At 44.9% G+C, this 22,902-nt stretch overlaps 1 protein-coding gene across 2 annotated transcripts in view; it reads left to right on the forward strand.

Annotated features, from left to right (window-relative positions):
* CDC14A (cell division cycle 14A) overlaps positions 1-22,902 on the forward strand; it is a 515,591-nt gene that overhangs the window by 107,831 nt on the left and 384,858 nt on the right. Inside the window, exon 4 of one of the 2 annotated variants that reach the window (XM_085601899.1) lies at positions 5,294-5,338. The exons of the other annotated variant lie outside the window; for it this stretch is intronic. Within the exon in view, the coding sequence (XP_085458025.1) occupies positions 5,294-5,338 (45 nt within the window). The remainder of the gene's footprint in view (positions 1-5,293; positions 5,339-22,902) is intronic. 2 annotated transcript variants of the gene reach the window in all.

Below are 22,902 nucleotides of genomic sequence, written 5' to 3' on the forward strand. Positions count from 1 at the left end.
TCAGCCCCAAGAGCAGGCCCATAAGCCTCAGCCTACCAAAGGTTTCCCTGTTGTGTTTCTGCTCTGGAAGATGGGTGTGTAAGGTTTGCAAAAACGTTAGGAATGCAAAAGGTTTCCAAATTCTGTCTTCACGCATAAAAAAAAAAAATTGCTTGATCTCACACACAATGCAGACTATTCATTGTTTCCATTGCTTCCTGTCAGCTCACATAGTGAATGTGTGGAGGATGTGCTGTTATCCTGGAAGCGTGTTATTGTTTCATAATAACAACTGAGATGCGTTGCTGCTTTCCCCTTGCTTGTGTTTGGTTGAAAGGACCACTGCCATCTTTCAGTAGAAGTTATCTCATTTCGTTTACTCTAGTCTGGACTGTGTGCATTTCGATTGTCTTTGAGCCCAGAGCAGGGGTTCCCACACGTTTTAGAACCACGACCCACTTTTAGAAGAACAGAGTAACGCGACCCTCCCACCTTTAATGGACATGAGGTGGGCTGATTTTTGAATGCAGCCAAAGCTTCGTGTGGTAGCGCGTGATCATTTACAGACCGCATATTTTCCATTGAAACGGTCGCTAAATTTGTAAAGTTTACAGATAAAACTACAGCACACAAATGATGTGTGGAAATCGTGTTTCTTTTGACTTTTTCATGTGTATTTCCAAGTAAGTGTCTTGATTTGCTTTGATGCTATTGAAATCTGTTTCAAGCACACTTCAGAATTACAAAATAAGTTATTTTTTCTTTCTCAACTGCTGGATGCATATAGTTCATTTACAAGTATTTACATTGTGTTTACTGCAAAAAGCAAAATCGTAAATTGTCACATAATTCACTTTAAAAATTCCTCCCAGCTTCCAGTTGGAGAAACTGCAAGAATAATGCTGCCTGACATTTGATCTCGGTCTTTGAATCACTGGCAATTGTGACAAGTTGAAGACAGAATTTAAAGCCTCTTTATTTGTTGCTCTGATTTTTGTGACCCACCGAAAATCAGCTCACCACCCGCCAGTGGGTTGCGACCCACCCCTAGAGGTTTAGTAAATGCTTTGAGATCATTACACCAGTTTCTAGCACCATCTCCAATTTACTAATACAATAGATATCAATCACTTTTTTGTAGAGCACACTTATCACCCCGAGGCGTATCCAGCCGCTAGCGTGAGGAGTGTCTATTCGAACAGCCAGGTCTTGAGTCTGCTATTGAACTCAGCGAGGGAAGGTGATGTTCGGAGGTGGGTGGGGAGGTCGTTCCAGACTTTTGCTGCGAGGTGGGAGAAGGAGCGACTTCTGGTTCGGGTGCGATTGATGGATGTGTGGGACGGTGGTGGAGACGGCAGACCGAAGGTGTCTGGTGGTCCGGCAGAAGGGCAGGGGTTGTTGATGTATTCTGGTCCACCAACCTTGCTTGGCCCTTTCTCTAAAAATGCCCAAATTAAATAAAGTGCTCGCATAGCAGTGGGCACATGAGCTCTTATCACTAAATGATGTTCATTTTACCAGTCTGTGGGATAATACAGTGGATTTATCGGGTTGTTTTGGCTAAAAAGTATCTGAAGGCAGATTGCATTCATGTTGGGTATGTTGTTGGCTGCCTTTACAAAGGGCTATTGTGTTGCCAAATGTATCTTCGGTTTTGTTTTGGCCTTTCAAAGAAGAAAAGCTTGTACAATAGTTGAATTAAGGCGCTCTATTCATGCTGTAGGGTTTCACGTACCTCACCGACTCGAGTTTCTACTGATATCCTTTTACTGCCTTGGTCCAGAGAATTGCTGCACAGGTGAAAGAGCTCTTTCTTCAGGAAGGTGCAGCCAGTGTCTGCTTTAGCAGGGTGAGCTCTGCTAGGCCATTCCAAGGACGGATTCTTTGCGTATTTGCTCTCTTCTTTGCCCAGGGCACATGGACGTTTGTACAAAGCTCACAATGAGGTAAATGACACCACTAGGCCCCATCAGTGGCATTGGGAGGTGAGGGCTGGGATATTGAGTGCTGAAGTGGGAGGGGCAACAATGAGAGCACCTTATTGCGTGGCAGCATGGAGGGGTCGGGGACGCGTAAGCCATCAGTCAGACCTGCTCATTTTCTTCAATCATTGTCAACCAATTGACACCGTGGAGACCTTATTTTTGCCCCATCCTCGCTTCATATACATTAGCAAAGGTTGTGGACTCTTTCAGAATGGTTAAATTAACCTGCGATGTGTTATCAATAAAAGGAATTGAAATGCACTTTCCCGTGTTGTCATGTCACTGTGATTGTGCCAATCCTGAGTGACCTTTGAGCTCGTCAGCGTACCAGCTGGACTCCTGACTCCACAATTCTGAGGGAACAATGGACAGGAAGTGGGATGACCAAGTGGCGTCCAGAGACTATAAGGAGTAAGATAGTGTCTGAGAGTCGCTCTGCCAACCGTAGGTCACTTGGGTGAGCCCGCCATGAAAACTGTGGCGAAGATGAAACAAAAGGGGCCCTCTAGGGCCCCCTGTTTCCTCCTGGCCATGGGGTACATACAGTGGTGCACATATTGTGCCTGCCTGTGTGCATGCACCCCAGTTCCTGCACGGCATGGACTTCACCAGGCCATGCAGTGCAGGAACTGCCTTTGATGCTCCCATTCCAGTGCCTTTTTCATAGGCACCGCCGTGGGGCCGCCCACCAGAGACAAAGTCGTAATCTGGTGGGCGGTGTCAGTACGGCTTCAGCGGTCTTGGAGTGGGGCGGCGGCGTGGCTGCCCCGCTCCAAGGCTGCCAAAGTCTTAATTAGGCCCGCAGAATGTATTCGACATAATTGCAGTACCCAAGTTGTGTTTCTTTCCTGCCTTATGAGGCAAAAGCCATTTTTAGGGCTTGCTGAGCCAGCGCATGCGCTGCAAGACATTTAGGTTTTCGAAGTGCTGCCACAGGCTTTTGGTGGCCTAAAGCTTGCGTGCACGCGCGCAGCCGCCATCTCTTTCCTCCGCCGTGCTACATCGCGATCACTTTCGCGGGCCGCGAGGCCATGTCCGTTTCACGGCCACGCGGCCAAGGCATGTTTAGGGAGCGACTCCTATTTTAGAGCCAGGCCGGACCCCAGGCTCGTCTCACCGCATGAACTGTCCGGCTTGATCACTTCTAAGGCATGCTGCCTGGCATTGATTGATCAGGGGTATAACAGATCTGAAATACTAGCGTTTACCTGACTGCAGCATCCCCTTCAGGATTCCATATGCCATCTTCCCTGCCCCGATTAAGCCAACAGTCAGTGCATCGCCTCCGTCCTCCATCTCTGCTCCTGCCCTTCACTCACAGAGTGCTCCTTTTACTGATCTGGGATGCAGCACCTCGCACAGCTGCTTTTCTTCCGTGTCTTTATATCAGTCTCTTTCCTGGGCTGAGATCTATTTGTCTGCACACGCTGGTACCGGGTTTCTTTGAGTAGTGTTTTTTCTCTGTCTACTTGTGTCGTCAGCAGTTCCTACGAGACTTTACTTTCGTTTCTCATGCCTGTTTTTTTGTTGCTGTTTTATATAGCGCAAACTGGACCCAAAGGTATTGGAGCTCTTTACACAAGGACACATTCATTATTTGGTAGGCACGGGGATATGAATTGGTTTGCCGAAGCTCGAACCGGGTCCGCTCCAGAGTCGGCAGTTCGAGCCGTAAGGCCACATCCGTTCATGTGCTTAGTGTTCTGATGTCTTTCTTCGATGTCTGTTTTGATTTTAACTATGCTCCGATTGGGTGAAAAGTAAATTCCGTCTTGCTCGTTAACGAGGTCTTACAAACAGCTGTATTTGTGGTTTACAGTCCTACCGGCTGTTGAAGGAGGGGAGATCTGAAAGCAGCCACTGCGGTTAATAATATTCACAATTGTTGAGTTGCTGGCCTCGCGTGCGTGCTATGTTCCCCTGGCAATGTATTAAAGCACACTCCGACACAGGATGAATAGTGCTTTACTGACCACCAGGCAAACCCCATCGGGCTTATTTATTAATTCGGCTGTGACATCTCCACAGCAACCATCATTGTTAACAATGGCCCAAGTAATCATTCCCGCAGGCAAGTGCTTGAATGCCCCACATAGGGGTAGTAGGCAGTATATAAATGCTGCTGTACAGTACCACGATGAGTATCAACCGGAGAATATTAAGCACAAATATTGTTTTTTTACATGGGTTGATTCCTTAAAGAAGGGGTCTGTATGGTTGGGCTGCCCAGTGATTTTGATCGAGTTCATTTTATACTGAAGTCCGAGCGATGTGCAAAAAAATATCATTTTAATTTATTTTACTAGGTCTGGGACCGTGTGACTTTTTGCCGTGTCCTTCACTTTTACGTTTTCCAACCTAGCATAGCCAATAGGCCTCCCCTTTGGGACCTTATAAGTGTTTAGTTATCCAGTACAATATCCTTGGTGCAACATCATCAAGTGTTGCATGGCTAAACACTTATAAGGTCCCAAAGGCAAGACCTATTGGCTGTGCCAATGCTTGTTAATAAAGGTTTGGTGTGTCTTATTGAGTGGCCTATTCTTGCAGTTCTAAATGAATGTTTCCAATACTTTCTGGAAGGACCAAAATACATTTTTAGAGCCACCTAATGTTCCCAAATCAAAACAGTCACTAATGTCAAATAATGCCAGTAATGGAGTACTTCTATTAATGTAACTGTGTCCAGACTAAGTCAGAAGCCTGTGCTCTACAGTTGATGTAAGTGACACTGTCTGGTACACTTTTTTTTACTTAATGTGTCTTCCTCCCCAGAGTACATGATTCAGGTGTACAGTGACATCGCCGAGTCCACTCTGAATGGGCAAGTTCCACCCCACACACACAATAGCACAGCTTAAGTATTGTGCACTGATTTGTGGCGGCGTTGCCAAAGTCACAGGGCTTCCCCTTCATGTGACGCTAGCTGCACCACAGGAATGCAGAGTACAAGAGGCGTGTCTCAGCTTTCCTTTTAACTCTTGGCTCTCAAATTGTTTTCTGAAGTACTGCAGCCTATTCTGGCTGTTTAGAAAGATAATCCTATCGTCAAGGAAGTAAATACTTCAGGCTGGGTGTAACATTGATTGTTGTATTTCAATCTATACTTTTTGTTGCTCGTGGGCTTTTAAAGACGTTTGTTTGCGTGACCAATTTATAAAGAGGAAAGACTGCTCAATCCAGGTAGTGCTGTTTGCGGGGGTGGTGGGAGATGGGTAAAGTTTTAATTTGTATTTTTTTTTATTTTAGTTGATGTCTTTTTTGCTTTTGATAGCATTTTGCAATCATGATGATGGGTGAATATATGAAACGTGTCTTATTTTGTGCAGCAAAAGAACTTGCTCAGAAATCTCCTTGTTCTAAGAAGATTGAAGGTAATTTGCCAGGCCTGCTTGTTTTCGCCGACCTTTGTGTGTTTGGAGCAGTGATTCCCATGGGGATGAGCTGTACTGCGGCTGTTAGTGTGGTCAGCATGTCACTGAGCAGGAATGCACCCTTACCTAACGAGGCTGCAGTGTTTGCTACCCTAACTTGTATGAAATGCTTTGACCTACATACGCATAGCGACTGCGGTGAATCACCCCACGCTTGTGTGATCTGCACCCTTGAAGTCCTCCTAACAGCACCACCAGAAAGAGTGTAACCACGCACACCTGTTTGTATTTCCGGTGGGAGGAGCGATGGCTTGTGTGATGCACATTTGTCAGGGTACCTTGCATGCATTCAGTCTGTGCCATGATCCACGAATTGGGGTGCGTTCATTGTGGGACTTTCACAAAAAACTGTAAAGTATTGTAGAATACCAAGGCATTAATCTCCTGTCTCCAAAGTAGTTATAATAGAAATGTTGACTTGATTATATCCTACGATTATGGAAAAGTGCAAAAAACTTTTAACAAACCCAGGAAAACACATTTTCAGAATAGTAAAGGTAAGTAGCAATCCCACATGTTACATCGGTGTAGTGGGAAGGGATTTTTTCTGCAGAGAAAGGCTTCTGGAGGTTAAAATAACTTTAAATGTAAAATTACAGATTGTTACCTGATTTACTAATGCATCTTTTCAGCTTGTAAAAAATCAGCTTAAGGAAAATTTGGAAAGTTTCAGTACTTAGACCTCTCTCACTAAATGTTTTGTGCTTTACGTACGGGGAGAACAGTCGATGTAATAGTGTTTTCTGACTCACTTGCATTTTTGCATTCAATAGATTTTGTCTTCTACTCTTTGCGATACCCACGAGGTCATTTCTAAGCAGAACTCTAAACCGTTTCTGTATCCGCTTGATGCCTTATAATACAAGGCATAGAAAAGTCAGGACTCTGATCACAACTAAGTTCTTGTAAATCCACAAACATTGCTATCCCTTCTCCGGGGTAGTCCGACTATGGAATGAAGCAATCTAATGGAAGCAGTGTAGAAAAAACAGAGATTTACTTGGTGGTAGTGAGAAGCTGCTTAAAATAGTTTTTGAGATATATAAAATACTTGGAATATTGTTAATGAATGTGGGCAAACACAATGCAAAGGAAACAGAATCCAGTCAAAACAGAAATTGGATCAGCAGGGCTCAGAACTCCGGATCAAAAGATGGTGAAAATATGTTCTACTTTAGGGGTCCTCAGTATCATAGTCTCTAAACAATTAATTGAAAACATTTTAAATGTAAAGATTGTCTATGCAGCAAAATGTTAGTCCTGAGTAATCCATGCATGAACTCCTCGCTACAATCCTGTGGAATAAGAATATACAGAGTACAATAATCCTGGCTAGATTGTAGGAGTGAATGACCCATAATGATGATCTAACCCCATGGAAAGCAGAACTCTGGGATTCCATCAGTACTATTGACCAGGTATTTAGACTCCCAATTGTTGTATTGGAAAGTTGTTACCTTCAGGAGCACTTTCCTTTTTCACACTCCCCTTGGAACAACCTCTTTCTCTATTTGGATCATTGAATATGGTGATCTGTTATAAAAGTAACTAAATAATAAACAGTCACTATTGGAGCGATATTTTGTGTCTTTGTGTCTTTTGAGGATATACTTGTTTGCGTGGTAAAGAAAATGGTGGTACATTAATGATACAATGCTAATTCTACATGTACCGGATGCCCTTTGACTAATGAATGTTTTTCATAACTGAATTGTAGCTTTAAAGAAGCCTAGGACCGTTGTTTCCTATACCAATCATTACCCAGGTCCGTGGACAATTGTGGGTTACCTCATTATATCATAATGAATGCTCACCATAGCAACACGGATGCCTGGATTATGCAAGTAATGTCCACCATTATACTAGGGCCACAGTTGTGCCAGGGCTGGAAACCAAAAAGATCAGGGATAAGAACCCATATCAGTCATGACCATTAATATGCCAGGAATAGGTACATATAGGCCAGTCATGCTCAGAGTAGGTCTATGATGGCTGCCAGCATACCACAACTAGACCAAAAATACTAAAATAGTCAAAGATGACCGTAATCATACCATTGGCACTATTATGCCAGGAATGGACACAATTATGCCAAATATAACACTCTAATGATGGGGCTAGCATAAATATTTGGCGGTTCTTGGCACCATGTTAGACGTGGCACCTTGGCGTGAGTCTCCCTTCCACTTTTTGTCGCTGTGCCTCATGTGTTTTTATGGTGTTGGCCTCTCAGAGCGCTGTGCCACTGCCAACCAGTGCCACAGTGGAAGTGCTCCCTATGTAAAATGTATATGTTGGTTGGATTCCATGATTGGCTGATTTGGTTTACTATCAGACCCCAGTAAAGTGCACCTGGAGTGCCAGGGCGTGTAAATACAAATGCCGCTGGTGGGCTTGCAGCACTGGTTGTGCCACCCACAGAAGCGGCCTGGTAAAATGTATCTAGGGTCTGCCATTGCAGAACCTGCGTGCAGTCTGGTACTGTCATGCTGACTGCGCAAGTGCACACACTTGCCAGTCCCTAAACCTTCCCTTAACTTCATATTAGTCACCCCTATGGTAGGCCCAAGGGCAAGGTGCATTGTAAGCATAAGGTAGGACAAACCCTGATGTGTGTGGCATGTCCTAATAGTGAATTACAGCCATTTTCGTTTTTTACTATTGTAAGGCTACCTGTTCTCATAGGCCAGAATGGGCTGTTAAGATTGTTACATCCTATGATCCTAACATGTCCAGGGAACATGGTAGAAAATCGAGTTTAGTATGCCTGAACTCAGAATAATAAGGTACATCTTTTAGTAAGGTTTATTTTAATAATCTGCGTTTGCAAATGCCACTTTTAGAAAGTTGGCCTTTGCTTGCCTAACCATTTCAGCCCGCCTCTGCGTGATGTGTATCTGCTGTCTGGCTTGTGTGAGTGACAGGGCTGGGGAAACAGATGGGCAGGGCTAGGTAGCCTGGTGGTGAATAGGAAGATTGGCAGATAGATGGGTGGGAGGAGTACACCTGGACTCTGAATAGGAGTGTGCTCTGCCACCACTATGCTGGCTCCGCCCCCTGTGGAGCGTCTGATGGCTCTGCCCTGCACCCTGAAAGAAACAGCCTGCATCGCAAAAACAAAGAGCTCAGAAACCGGACTGGACCAGGCAAGGCCCCCCCTGGCCTGGCAGAACAAAAGAATTGCTGTATAAATGTAGGAGCCCTGCTCCCAAGAAATTAGATCCTGTCCTGCCAAGGAGAAACCTCTGTCCGACGAGAAGGAACTGGGAAAGCTGCATGGAGGAGGACTGTCCCTGACCTGGGGGATTGGCCTGCAGTGGTTGCCTTGCTGCTGAAGAAGAGGAACAAACACTAAAGAGATTTTTATCTGACTTGTGCTGAAGATCTCCAAGGGCTTGTGAGTGAGCTTGCCCCCTGAACGAAGTCCCAGGAACAGTGGACTTGACCGCCGCGGAAAACAGACCGTTTTCCGCCCATCTTCGCGTCGAACTGCTGTGTACGCCTCGCTGATCGCGGCGTACTCCCTGTGAGCTGATATCCCGCTGTCCGGAACGAACAACGCATCTTTGGCCCCTCTTCGAGCCGTAGCTCGCACCGCGAAGGAAGGTACTACCAGCCCAAGCAACGCAAGTTTTTGCCCCTACGAGCCGTAGCTCGCACCGTAATTGAAGGACATCACCGTACCAGCTCGCACCCCCCTACGGACCGTACTATCACTGTACGCGCCTCTCCCCTGCTTTGGGAAAGGCCGTAGTACGTGTGGTGGTTGCGTACGTCTCCCGTCCGGAGCGTACTGTTCGCCTGTCTCAGCAGTCCAAGTGAAGATCAGCGATCCCGGTACGTCGCGTACCCGAACGTCTGGCAGTGCGGACCGTACTTTCGCACAGTCCCCTGAGCCGCGCACGCCCAAGGTCTCCCGTACCGTAGTACGCGCCGCCCGGAGGACTTCGCACCGTACTGTACGCCTGCTGCCAAGGAAGTGTCCGTGACGAACTCACCAAGCATCAAGGTACTGTGCCCGTTCGCGCCGTAGGGCGTACGCTTCACCTGAAGCACCTGCAGTGCGTGTACGACCGGTCCCAAAGCCTGTGTCTACCGTGTACGACGCGTACGAAGAGGGACGACGCGCACAGAATTGTAAAAGTACGCTAAACTTAAAAACTCTTTGAAAATAAGTATTGTGGCCTGCTGAAACGTTATTTGGTCTTGTGCTAAGCCTGATTATTCTATATAAAGTATTTTTGATATATATCCTGTGTGGAGTCCATTTGTGGAAGGTCACTGTATTACTGTGTGGGTGTTTCCCAAATGCTTAACCTAAACGCCCTGATAACGCCTTGTCTGCTTGCGCCAAGCTACCTAGAGAGTGAGCAGGGGTTATTATTAGAGTGTATCCCCCTACCCTGACTAGAGGAAAGGTTCCCTGCTTGTCACAAGTACCTACCTGTGCCAACCAGAGAACCCGGATTCTAACACACCAGGCATAGTTTCAGGAAGCAATAGTGTTTATTATGGGCACACACATAAATGTTGATGAATCTCTTAATTTTCTCTGGTCTGGATCATACCCTGTTCTCCTCAGGTCTTGAGCTGATCTTGCATCTAACTGACACATTTGCACTCTGACTCCTGCAGTCACGCACTTTGGTGGGTCAGCACTGATTACAGCTCAGGCTACTGCTGCCATACTTTTTTGATGGTGCACTGTTCACACACATGTGACTGATAAAGGAGGGACTGCAACATGATCAATTTCCTTGTGGCTTAATTATATTGAGATTGGATACAATACAGACTGTCATATAGCAGGTTCTATAAGCTGACAGTGTGTGTTTGAGTGTTAGTATGAGTTACTGTGATAGGTTTGGCTGGCTGTCACTCTTCGGATCTTGAGATGATCAGTGCTGCCTTCTTTAATAGGCACCTACTCTGAAATTGATACTGGGCTTGAATTCATCTCAGAGAGCTACTTTGAAGGTACTGGCGAGCTACCAGTAGCTACTCTTTGGAGATCCCTGGGCTTGACCTTGGGTTAAGACCAGGCACGGCCAAGGGAGTGCTGCGCCCCCTACTCTATTGGAGAAGAGTATGGTTCACCCCAGAGCTCACTTCATACCACAAAGGCCTGGGGTAATTTTTGACCATACCTAGTTCAGCTGACATCCCATGGATTAGGTATATCAAAACCACCTGTCCGGAAACAAAGCTTGAGAGTCTGGAGTTCACCTGGTGCAGTAATGGCAATTTCTAAGACCCTACTTAAAACGAAATACTGGCAATTCAAGGACTCTGTACCGCATTCCCAGCTGAGTGGAGGTTCCCTGATAAAGGCTTTTTTGGCAGTTAAAGACTCTTACAAGAAGGAGATTTTCCTGGATGAAATCCAACCGCCACTAGCCAGGCGATTGTACATACATCTTCAGTATGAAAATCTGCCCTTGGCCTTTTCACAGATAAATGGGATAATCTCCGGAATGAACAGGAATCCCATTGTCTTTTGTGTGGGACCCCTATAGAAACTGTTAAGCAAGTCCTGTTCTGTCCTTTCTACCATAATTGCAGGAAAAGGTGGGTGTTCCTCTATGGCAGAACCTGGGAATAAAGAGCATTTGGGGGCTGCTAGGATACTGAGATGACGAAAGTAACCCAGTTGGATTTGGGGTAAGCAGATTCTTGATAGGCATGTGTAAAATTAGACCGAATAAGAGGGCATACCCAGTGGCAGGTGAATCTGGAGTTACTTTACAAAGTTTATGAACTTCTTCCCCATCGAATGACATTAGTGCTGCATGAATTAACATTGAGTGTTTTCTGATGCCGTGCTGTATTTTATACAAGGGCTGGATTACCTAGGGAAGTCGATTAGGCAAAAGACACTTTATGAAATGAAACCTGATGAATTTTTAGTCCCTGTTCTTTATTACTTGAAGAATAGAAGGTAGATTGTATCGTATGGTATAGGGGAAAGACTATTCCATATGTTTTTATTTACTTTTAAATATTTCACTTTTATGATTGTTTTTATAACTTTACATGTCTATTTGTGTTTTTATCCTTCTTTTGGGGCTTTGAGCCGAAATAAAGCTTTTTTGACTGATTAACAGAGTCTAATAAGTTTCAGATTTGTAACTGCTTGTGTTTAAATTACATGTGTTATTTCTGAGTATTTCTATAGTAGATATTTAGAAAATCCTGGTGCTAGATTGCTGGAGGATGATCCAAACCATATTTCACCTTCTCTGGAAACTCTTCTGTTAAGAATTGGTTCCCACCCATCGATGACCCCCTCGCCGCCCCCCCCTGACTCTCTTCCCAGCACTAGAGATTGGAGTGATCCCCAGCTCCTAGATAGGACTCTTATATTTCCATGACAAGCTGACTATTGTTTTCAAATGGCTCATGTCTTTTAGCCACGAGACACTGCCAAAATGTTTGTTTTGAAATTTTACAACAAAGTTTAGTGAACACTGCAAAACCCAGCAGTCTGTTTTCCCGCTCAGTTTTCCAGTTTTGATCTCCAGGGATAGCACTGCTCCCATGTCTGACGGTCTTCATTTTTACCTGCTCTCTGCTCAAAGTCTATTACTTCTGCAGATCTATTTGTTTGACAGTCCCCTCCGGTTTCTTAACCCTGAGCCACTTTTAATGTGTAAAACTTCTAAATAAACAATCAGAACATTTCCTCCATTAGATGTTTCTTAACACTTGCTACAGTGGTGAATTTAAGTAACTTAATTTGTCTGCTTCCTTTCTTTACTCTCCTTTTCACAAGACTTTTATATAGCCTTTTTAGTTCCTAATTTCCCCCCTCAGTCCACATGCAGCTGCCAAAGAGTGATCGTCTATTGTATTTATGAAAGCTCAACCACTTAAGTGGTGAGGCACCCCCTGAAATACTCTCCCCTGCTATGCAAGGTTTGTATTCCTGCACGGCCATTTACTAACTCTTGAAGTGACTGCTTCATTTCAGTCTGTTTTCCAGAGTGTTACCTTTGTGTGGTATAAAGTGAAGTAAGGTGGAAGGCACGGCTTAGATGGGTGCAATGCACAGCGTAGTAATGAATCTACCACTTAGTCCTTGCCGAGTACAAACTTCAATATAGTTCAATCTCCTTTGTTGTAGGAATGCAATCTGCAAAATGTTGATGCTGCAGCCTTAAAGTCCTCCACAATAAGTTTAGTATAGGGTACTGCTTCTTCAGGAGTGAGACCTACGACAGCTGTCAAATCGCAGTCAAGGAAGGCTATCAGCCTTCCTGTTGTAATCTGACAATAGCCCACATTCATTATATGCTACCACATAGGTGGCTAGCCAACTTCTTAGACCATGTGTGAATTTTAAGATTCACATCCTATGGATGAAGCAGCTGGTCAGCTTCGTCAACTGTACCCAAGTACTTGTTAAAATAGAATATACAGATGGGCTGATGTACTTCTGCAAACCGTGACCTTAGAAGTGACTCTCCTCATGCATTGAAGTGAGTAGGTATGCTTCCCATCTGTCTCAGAATTTCACAGCTTGCACGTGCACGGAACGTTTAAGAGCTTCTTACAAACAAGCACTTGAGAGCATCTTTTGTGATGTCTTTACATTGTCCCACACGCCACTGTGACAAGTTTATTCAGCTCATTGAAGAGCACTCTCCCTTTATAAAAGTTCTCCTCCAAACTTTATGAAAGATTGAGAGAGAGCTCACAAAATCTTTTCACAAGTTCATAATATGGAAGGGCAACCTAAATAACCATTTATAGCGTAGACCTTTCCAGTAAACCCTCTCAGGATGCGTGTGGAACTCTTTCACAATATATAATGCTTGATGCCACTCCAAGGTCTCCTATTTGGTTTACAGTGCCTGTGAAGTGCCATTGAATAGTAGCTGCCCTCTGTAAAGGGTGAAAGGCTCACCAACTGCTATATTCTTCTGGAATGTAAATCTCTAGAAACTTGGTAGAGAAATGCTCCACAACAGGCTGAATTGTGAACAAGCTATCTTGGCCTGGATTATCCTGTAGCATTGCTTCAGAGTTTTCGCTGTAATACAGCATATGTTGCAGAATAAAAAACATCTGCCGCAGTCAGAAGTGAAGCTGAGAATTGCCTAGATGGTAGCAGAAGACCAATAAGATTATACATATGGTTTGCACAATATTCCCATGACCAGTGTAAGGATCCAAACATTCTACAACTCCCCAAGTGAGAGGGGAGTCCACAGGTGTGCTCTAGAATGAGGTGCCAGTGGGTCCTCATGTACCTTTAATTACTGTTCGACATGATTTGTTTGCTGCACAATTTCCTCAAGGAATCAATCGTTCACAAAAAGTTGGAATTAGTCAATTGCCAATATATATGCAGTGTTGACTTTAAATCCATCATCTCCAGGGAAAGTACGAGTCGGAGGCTGTCATCTTTTAGGGGGTTGCCAAGTGAGCATCCTTGCTGTGCACTGCACTTAGGATGGTGCTACACTCCTGTTGTCCCTCAGCGACACAGATTGTGCTTGTGAAGGGAATTCAAGACTGCATCGCTGCCCAGCATGGCCATGATCTTCAGACTCATTTGAAGAGGAGTCCTTACCTGTGATCTGTTCACCAGTTGAAAAATCACTTCCAGGTTTTAATCCTCTCCCTCTGATACAGTCCCATTATTGGAACCTGCCTCAGAGCTCTATTCCATTACTATAGAAACAAACATGCCCTCTGGTTGGATCACGTATCTAAACCCTTTCGCCTGACATACTGTATGCTAGCATGCAGCGATAGTCATAGAAATGTTTATGCTTCGAGTATGCTGGTAAGAGTCTCTGATTTGAGCAGAATATGAGAGTTTAAAGCAGTGCAAGCTAGAGAAGGGTATTACGTATTAAAAAAACAGAAATGTGTAATTGGAGGCAGCAAAACACTGGGAGCAGTCTAGAAATCTAAATTGAAATTCAAACCACTCCAGAGGCCGTTGTGGTTCAGCACAAAGCTTCAGGCCACGGTTTTGTGTTTGAGGTGTCTAAAGTTCATACATTTAACTCCGCAATTCTCTGAGTTAATGCACAAACACCAGACCGTACCAGTCAAACGCAGAGAAGCAATTCCTGCTCACTGTTTCCAACTTCGTCTGCATTTCGTGCATTAACTCATGAAAATTCATGGTTCTATGTATTGCCATTAGACACCTCATGGGCAGCTCTTCATGGTATGGTCCCAGAAGCACAGGGTTCGCAATGTCTCAAACCCAACCTAGATGGGAAGATTGAAATAAAATAGTTCAACTTGCATCACATACATCACCTGAAAGGCAAACTGAAATGCAGTTAGAATACCAATATTCCGAGAAGCAACAAAGCAACATTGCACCAGTGTTTGTGATCGGATGACAACAAGCGGTTTGGGCATAAACTCCCATGTGTTTTCAAACTAGGATTACAATTCATGGGCAGACTTCACCTGACGGACGTGCACCGCATTTGCAGCTAGGAAATCCAGTTGTAAATGTGGGCGAGAAGAAGGCATTTTGTGAACCCAGTAATAGGTAGCAACATGTATAGATGACACGTCTTTACCTAAATATCGATGCACAAACTATAATCTGCTGCAAAATGCCCACACACTGATATAGTTCTCCTGGTTTTGAAAATTTGTGGGTGAGCAATTTACACAACGTCTGTGAAACACAAAACCGAGTGAAAGTATGTTTGCGTTACTAATGTTGCATGTGTACTGTGTCACTATTTACTCACTACTCACTTTTTCTTTCTATAGGTTGGACCTTCTTTCCTGAAGTATTCTTAAAAAATAAAATAAAAAAATAAAAAGTGGGAAGGACATAGTTGCAATTCGCGAAAAGGAATCCATGGGAGAGGGACACTTTTGTGTTGTCTTTCTTAATACTCGGTTTGTCCCGGGGAGCACAAGGCCCCTGGTGCAAGCATTTTAAAAACAAAATGACAGTCACCATTGTGAATGTCTTGGTTGGCCAGTCAGGAGGGAGGTGGCCTGATTGCCCCACCCCGGGCTAAGAAAAATGCTGAAAATTATCTTTGCCTCCAAAGGTGGGTGGGAGAAGTCAACACAGATGCCAGGGCCGGGGGACAAAATAAAAAAAAATACCACTTACCTCTTCTGTCTGCCGCGTCTCTCCTCTGCTTCTCCGGCGAGTCCTGGAACTAGGAAGCACCCAGGCTCCTCATAGCCAATCACAATGCTCCAATGCAGCGTTGTGATTGGTCTGAGCGCGGTGGATCAGCACTCAGATGGGGACTGGGGGCCTGGGTATGTTCCCCACCAGGTTGTGTAATGCAGCCTGGTGGGGGAACATGTAAAGTGCGCCTGACTGTTTGGCCGGTCTGCGATGACTCATGTGCACTTGGTGTGCAAACCACTTTTTCCCCCTCTGCCACCAGCCCCACCCTAACCGAGCACGAACCAGCGAAAATATCTTGATATTAACTGTTATTATTACTTTATTTGTACTGCTCAAAGAGCAGTGGGGCGATGCTCCTCGACCTTGGCAGAGAAGCTGCCCCTGAAAAAAGAAATCAGATGGCTAGTGTAGGATTCCTGCACTGGATTGCTGGCCCAGTCATGATCCCCATGCATGAATGTATAGGAAAGGTACACGTTCGGGTTGGGGAGAGTGTACCATTCCCAGTGGTGCCCGACATCCCTACAGTTGTGATCTTGAGGAGGCTCAAGGTCCCCAGGAACAGACCAGAAGTGGTGCAGCCCCACTGGCACCTCAGGAAGGGAAGCATATTTGCACCCAAAAAAACCCTAATTGTTTAGGGGAGAGTTCCTGCTTGGGGATCATGTGCCCGGACATGATTCTCAAGCAGGAATCCGTAGTAAAGGGCACCATTAGAAAGGGGGCGACTCTCCTTTCCTAAATATCATGACCACCGTTTGGCAATCAGAGAGAGCCAGAACTCTATAGGTTCCCCTGAGAAGAAAAAAATGGTACACTTGCATTTTGCCAGGGTGGCAGGGGAATGCTTCTCGCCCCTATTCACCCCCACCCAAATAAAAAATCTCTTGTATTTAGTGGAGGATTGCTTCTCAGGGATTGCAGCCATGCTGCGATCCATGAGTAGGAATTCTTAAGACAGAAGCACCAGTCCCTATCATGCCTGAGGGGGGGGGGGGGATGAGATCTGGACCCTTGCACGGACCACAATATACTTACCAGTCTTCTGAGGCCACAAAGAAATGAGGACAGCAAGCTGAAGTCACTAATCTGTGGGAGGGGGTGCAAACATGGAAGGACTTTGTGGGAGAAAAAAATATGAAGCTCCCATTGTAAGCGCTAGAGGTTTGCCCCACCCTGTTGGAGGACTTAAAGTTCACATCCTCCATTTTGATAAGGTAGCCTGATGGATGTGCTAAAGTATACAAAAAGGGTTGGATGGTATTCTCGAATTAATCTCTGCCACTGATCATTACTCTGGGTGCATCCCAGTCCATTGTTATTTTGCACACTGTGCCTCTGCAGTTTGGACCCAGCCATTTGCAAATCGGTCTTGACAGTGCTCCAATAGTTTGCATATGGCTGGATTCAAACTGAAGTGACATGTTGGGTGAATAATGATGCATTGGGATGTGGGCCTGAGTGATCGGCAGTGGATGACATTAATTCAAGCATTCCATCCATCGCTTTGTTTTTTGATGCCTTAAGTGTGATGGGTATGCCCAGACGTGCGTCCCATGCTCTCCTGGCTTCTGAGCTCATAATAAGGGCAAAACCAGTCCTGGATTGCTTGTGTTCTGGTTCAGGAAGGACCTGGCTTGGCAGTTCCTCCCGGACTGTTGCCATTGGAGCAAGATCAAGACTGATTTGCATATGTCTGGGTCCAAACTGAGGTGGCATGGTGGGTGAAAAACCATAGATTGGGATGCAGCCCCAAGCGATCAGCATTCCATCCATCACTTTGTTTTTAGATACCCTGAGTGTGGAGGATGTGAACATCATGCCCCCAGCAGTAAAGGGGTTAATATGACTGTAAACTCCAAAACACTTTCTTTTGTGCAACAAATATTCTATGAATGTTCGCTATTTATGCACCAGATCAAAATGCTCCAACCCTTTCTGAGATTCCAACTATGCTGAATCCATCGTCTTCCAAAGTAATGTGCATTTGGTGGCTTATTTCCTGCGTAAAGCCGCAGTTTGGTTACATTTATTTTATTTTTCTAAAAGAGTTATGAGTCTGTTCTGTTAGTAATGCCAACAAAGTCAGTGAAAAGGTAGCGGAGTCCGCCACCCCCCGCCCTCTGACTGGAATAATGCGCGTTGTATCTTAATACATCATTGTTCAGACTGCATGAGAACTGGGTCACTCGATGCGGCTGTCATTACTGAGCCTGGCGTGCAGCCTATCTTAAGCCTTTCAAACAGATGGAAACATTTCCAGTATCCAAGGCGAAATGTTTCACATGCTAAATGCTTGTCATATTGGTGGGTGAATAAAACATTTTTTTTAAACTTATTTTTCATCGGTCACCTCCTCTTTCAATAATAAAGACATGCTTCCCCCCACCGCGCTCTAACTAGCCTTCATTATCCTTCCCTGGCTTGTCTAGTCTACCTCCGGTGTTTCACAGCCCTTATTAACTTTCACGGGATCATGAACTTGTTCAGTGAATCCGCAGATAATGAGAGGTTTGCCAACTTCTAATTGCATTACTGTGTTTTAAGCCCTAGCCAGCACGGTCTTTTGAGTTTTATTGTGCAGTCTTAAACCATAAACGCATTTTAATTTGGCATATGGTGCAAACTGAACCACTTGTAGGAGCTTGTGTGAGGTATAAGTTTTTGAAAATTACAAAAATAGCACATTGGACAAATCTTTAAACACACATCTCATACAACTCGGAAGTTCCATGTACCTGGCTATCTCTAAGCTTATCACAGTATCAGCCATAACAAGCATTGGCATAGCCAATAGGTCTCGCCTTTTGGGACCTTATAAGTGTTTAGCTAGAGCTATTGGCTTTGCCAATTGCTTTAAGCTCTGAAGAGCATTGTGGCTGCTGTGCAGCATGTTGAAAAGTTATGATAAAGTGTTATCCATATTTTTGCTATCTTACATATAACCAAGAAGACATTATGTACAACTGAACGACTATTAAAAACAAGAATTGAAAATGCAATAGATCTCACCTTTGATTAAATTAAAGCCATTTGCTTTGCTAATGGTATTTTATAGCAAAGCAAACGGCTTTAACTTAATGAAAGGCGAGACCTATTGCATTTTTAATGCTTGTTTAACATGTTTTGAGAGCTCCTTCGACCAAGATCCCTTACCGCCGTCCTGCTGCCATCAGTGCGGCCCTCGGTCACACTTCAGACCATACTTTGTGGCCCTTGGGTCAATATTTGTGAGTATCCATGGGGTAAGGGGAGGGGGAAAGCAGCACATGGAGGGTCAAGGGAGGAGCACAAAAAGGGAGAACCCCACAAACGTACAGGCGCGAGACTGCAACACCGAACACAGGGTTGTGGTCAGAAGCAGAGATATGATAGCCAGCATGGGGAGAGAGAAGCACACAGAATTGAGAGATCAACATGGAGTGGGGTGGGGAAACTAAGCACATATGGGAGACCGCAACCAAAAACGATACATTCCTGGAGGGCTTAAGCAAAAATAAACCAGGGAGAGCAGCACAGAGTAGTAAAGCACACAGACAGAGCAACGTGGAGTGGGGGGTAGAGAAGCACATGAGGGAGACAGCTGGAAAACCTATGCTTTCTTGTGGAGTGCTTAAGCAAAAAGAAACCAGCATTGGCAATGCATCGGTTTCGCCAATGTAGTGAATAGGGAGCTGTTTTGATCATTCGTCTTCTGGGAGAAGGAAGGACCTCCCTGACAGATAACACAGGAGTGGAGAGGATGTAGTGCAGCAGCCAGAGCAGCTGACACGATAGCTGGAGATCCCGGTTTGAGTCTCCGGTGCTGCGCAACATCCTGTGATTCTATGCAAATCACTTAATTTCTCCAGGTGATAAATTGTCAGATATATATATATATATGCTGCAAGAGTAAAAGTCAAAACTTTATGAAAATATAGTTCCACCAAAGCGGACGTTAACAGTATTTCTGTGGGGAAACTGATAAGAGAAGCAGAGTAGGAACAAGCATTGGCAAATGCAGGAAAATATGCTACAGCCGATAGAAATGGAGAAAAGGTAAGTGGCACGCACAGGATCCAGTGAGAAGCCAGGAAAGAGACGAGGTGGGATTAAGTCCCTTTTAAGTTTAGTTTAAAAACAAATTTCTCAAACGCAGTGCAAGCGCTGTGCAGACGAATCCTAACAAGCACAGCGCAAGGGCTGTGCAGGCAAAACCTAAAAAGTGATCAGTACACAGCAAAGAGGCTATGCCTCAAGGGAGGGCCAAACATAAGATGAACAGGGCAAGCCATTGACTACGAAGTAAGCAAATTTGAGTGACAAAGCCAATCCAGGGTAAAAAAAAGAAAGGGCTGACTTTAAGTAATCTGTAAATTCTTGGTAAACTGACAGTGTTTTGCAGCCTCACAGCTTGCATTTTCTGGTCGATCGACCTAAGGGAGGGGAGTGGGGTTCCAATGTCACCCGCTTGTACTCTGGCATGCAGCGTGAGTCTCCGATATGCACCCCGCCGGCACGGCGCAAATGGGTGGACAGCCTGGGAGCCCCTTTAGGGAGGGAGTGTGCGAATACTGCTGTGTGCAGACCAGGGAGCTATCGTTTAATTACAGATTGTGCATGGTTCACTTTAAATTCCTCCACAGGCTATATAGGACCCCGACGTGGTTGCATAAAGCAGGTTTGAGTGATGATGCCTGCTGTGTGCGTTGCAGAGCACCGGATGCTTCTTTTTAGGTCTCGCCTGACCCAGCGCATGCGCTGGTCTGGCGAGACTTATTGAGAGGGCTCCAAAAAGTGATACCAGGCCAGCCTAGAGCTACAGTGCATGTGCGCGGGCTCGCGCGCCGCTTTTACCGCGATTACTTTCACTTTTGCTTTAGCCAATAGGTCTCGCTTTTGGGACCTTATAAATATTTAGTTATGCAACTGTTGCATGGCTAAACACTTATAAGGTCCCAAAGGCGAGACCTATTGGCTATGCCAATGCTTGTTTACACCTGGCGTGGGAATGTTCTGCCATCATGGAATACTGGGGGAACATCTTCAATGTACTGGAGGCGATAACTGGGTATCCCCGCTAGTTGCCCTGCTTCGCTGTGTCCGCAATGTACCCTCTGACAACAGGAAGCTGGTGGCCTTGCTCCTTCTGCTTGCTAAGAGGCGTGTCGCGATATGCTGGGGCTGCAATTGGAAGCCACAGCTGGCTGACTGGCTTAAAGACGCTGCTTTCTGTCATAACCAGCGGGTGGAATTCTGGGAGCTTATGCCCATGCAGTCGTCCCCGAAGAACATCTGAGAGCCGCTGCAGAGTTACCTTGCTGCTCTGCCGCCTGACCAGGCGGCGACCCCTACCAATACAGGCCAGTAGGCGCACAAAGAACACCCTCATACGATGTGAACGTGCTGTCAAATGTCCGAGTGCCCTCTAGCTGGCACCCAGAGAGATTCCCCCTCCCCTTTCTCTTGTCCCACAATTCTTTTCTCCCCTTTTTTTCTGATATTTTCTTGTTTTTCTTTAACGCTGAACGCATTATGCTTAGAGTGACATTCACGCGGCCTTTGTTCACCCCATGGACACACGAAAGTTACATGCTTTGTTAAGCTGGCAACACCCTCTGGCTGTATACTATGCATGAAGAAAATGCCCAGTTCCAATGCTATTGCTTGCCCTTTCTTTTTTCCTTTATGCGAGGGCTGTTATTGTTTCCTGTAACTGTTGACCCAACTAAATAATAAAAAATAAAAAAACTAACTAAACATTATATGGACAAACTCTGCCCAAAAGAAATGTAATGGCAAATCCGTTTTACCTTACTTTATTCCCCACAGACAGACTGCATTTAAAAAAACCTTCTGGCTTAAGAAAAGGGCTAGAGTGATCTCCGTGTCCCCAGCAATTTCCAGGATATAACAGTATAATAACTATGGTGTTAAAGCAATTGCTGGAGAAATCTGTGTGCAGTCTAGTCATCAGAAAAGGTTAATCTACATGCTGCAAAGCAGAACATGTATCATGTAGGTCGGCAGGTTTATATTTTATGTAGACGGCTCAGTTGGTTACTGCTTCGGCTGCAGAGAGATCTTTGTGTTACCGACATCGCTCAAGTTCTAATCCTTGCACTATAGCTCAATTTATAATGAATTGGCATTAAGGAACTGCGTGCAACTGTAAACCGTACTTGTAGAACCTTACTTTTTTCTTTATCTTTCGTTCATGTAAGGTTGCCAAAAAAGGTTTCCTCTGGGTATCAATATAAAGTTACCAGTAAGTACTATATAATTATTTTGATGCAATTCATCGTTTTGACAGACATGTCTGACTTGCATGTAGTTCATGCATCTTTTGCATACAGTTTGGAATACTCAAAAACCTGACTTTGTACTATAGTTTTGCTCAAGTGCTTTTGACGTGACAAGATGAGTGCATTTGTTTCCTTGATGTTGTTGAGGTGGAATAGCTCCTACCTAGGACAAGACTCAAACTAAAGGAGTAATGATGACTGTTAGACCTGGCATCCTTGGCGTGGTTGCCACTGACTTTTTGCCTCTACCTCCTGTTTTTTTGACACTGCTGGATTTCGTTTTTGCTGGTTTAGATGCTTTGGGCACTTTGCCACTGCTGATCACTGTCAAAGTGCAAGTGCTCCATGTATAAATTGTTATTGTGATTGGTTATCCATGATTGGCATATTTGTCTTACCAGTAGGTCCCTAGTTAAGTGCACTAAGTGTGCCAGGGCTGGTAACTCAAATGCTACTTGTGGGCTTGCAGCACTGATTGTGCCACCCACATGAGTTGCGCTAAAAAGATGTCTCAGGCCTGCCACCGCAGTGCCTGTGTGCAGTCCAGGACTGCCATGTCGACCTGGCCAGTGTACCCACTTGCCAGGCCTTACCCTTCCCTTTTTTTACACATAGGACACCCCTATGGTAGGCCCACGGTACCCCCCTGGACAGGGTACTGTGTATGTGAAAGGTCAGACATGTACTAGTGTGTGTAACATATCCTGATAGTGAAATACTGCCAATTTCGTTTTTCACTATTAAAAGGCTAACTTGCCCATAGGACAGAATGGGGAATGCTGTGTAACATTTTTACCAGAATATCTTCCCATAGGAGTGAGATAGAAACTTGGAATCTGGTATCCCTGAACACAGAATTTAAGAACACATCTTTTAGGGAGGATTGTTTTTAAGTTCTGTGTTTGAAAATAGTGCTTTTAGAAAGTGGCTATTTTCTTGTCCAACCTTTGTGTGCCTCTGCCTGTTTGTGGGTTGACTGTCTGGGTTGTGAGTGACCGGGGCGGCTCCAGGAGTCTGGGTGAGTCAGCACTAGGCTGAATATGCCGATCTGCATTTGGAGTGGTGGGAGGAGTAGCACCTGGGCCTGC

The sequence above is a fragment of the Triturus cristatus genome, chromosome 4_2 (assembly GCF_964204655.1).
Source record: "Triturus cristatus chromosome 4_2, aTriCri1.1, whole genome shotgun sequence".
Classification (NCBI taxonomy): domain Eukaryota; kingdom Metazoa; phylum Chordata; class Amphibia; order Caudata; family Salamandridae; genus Triturus; species Triturus cristatus.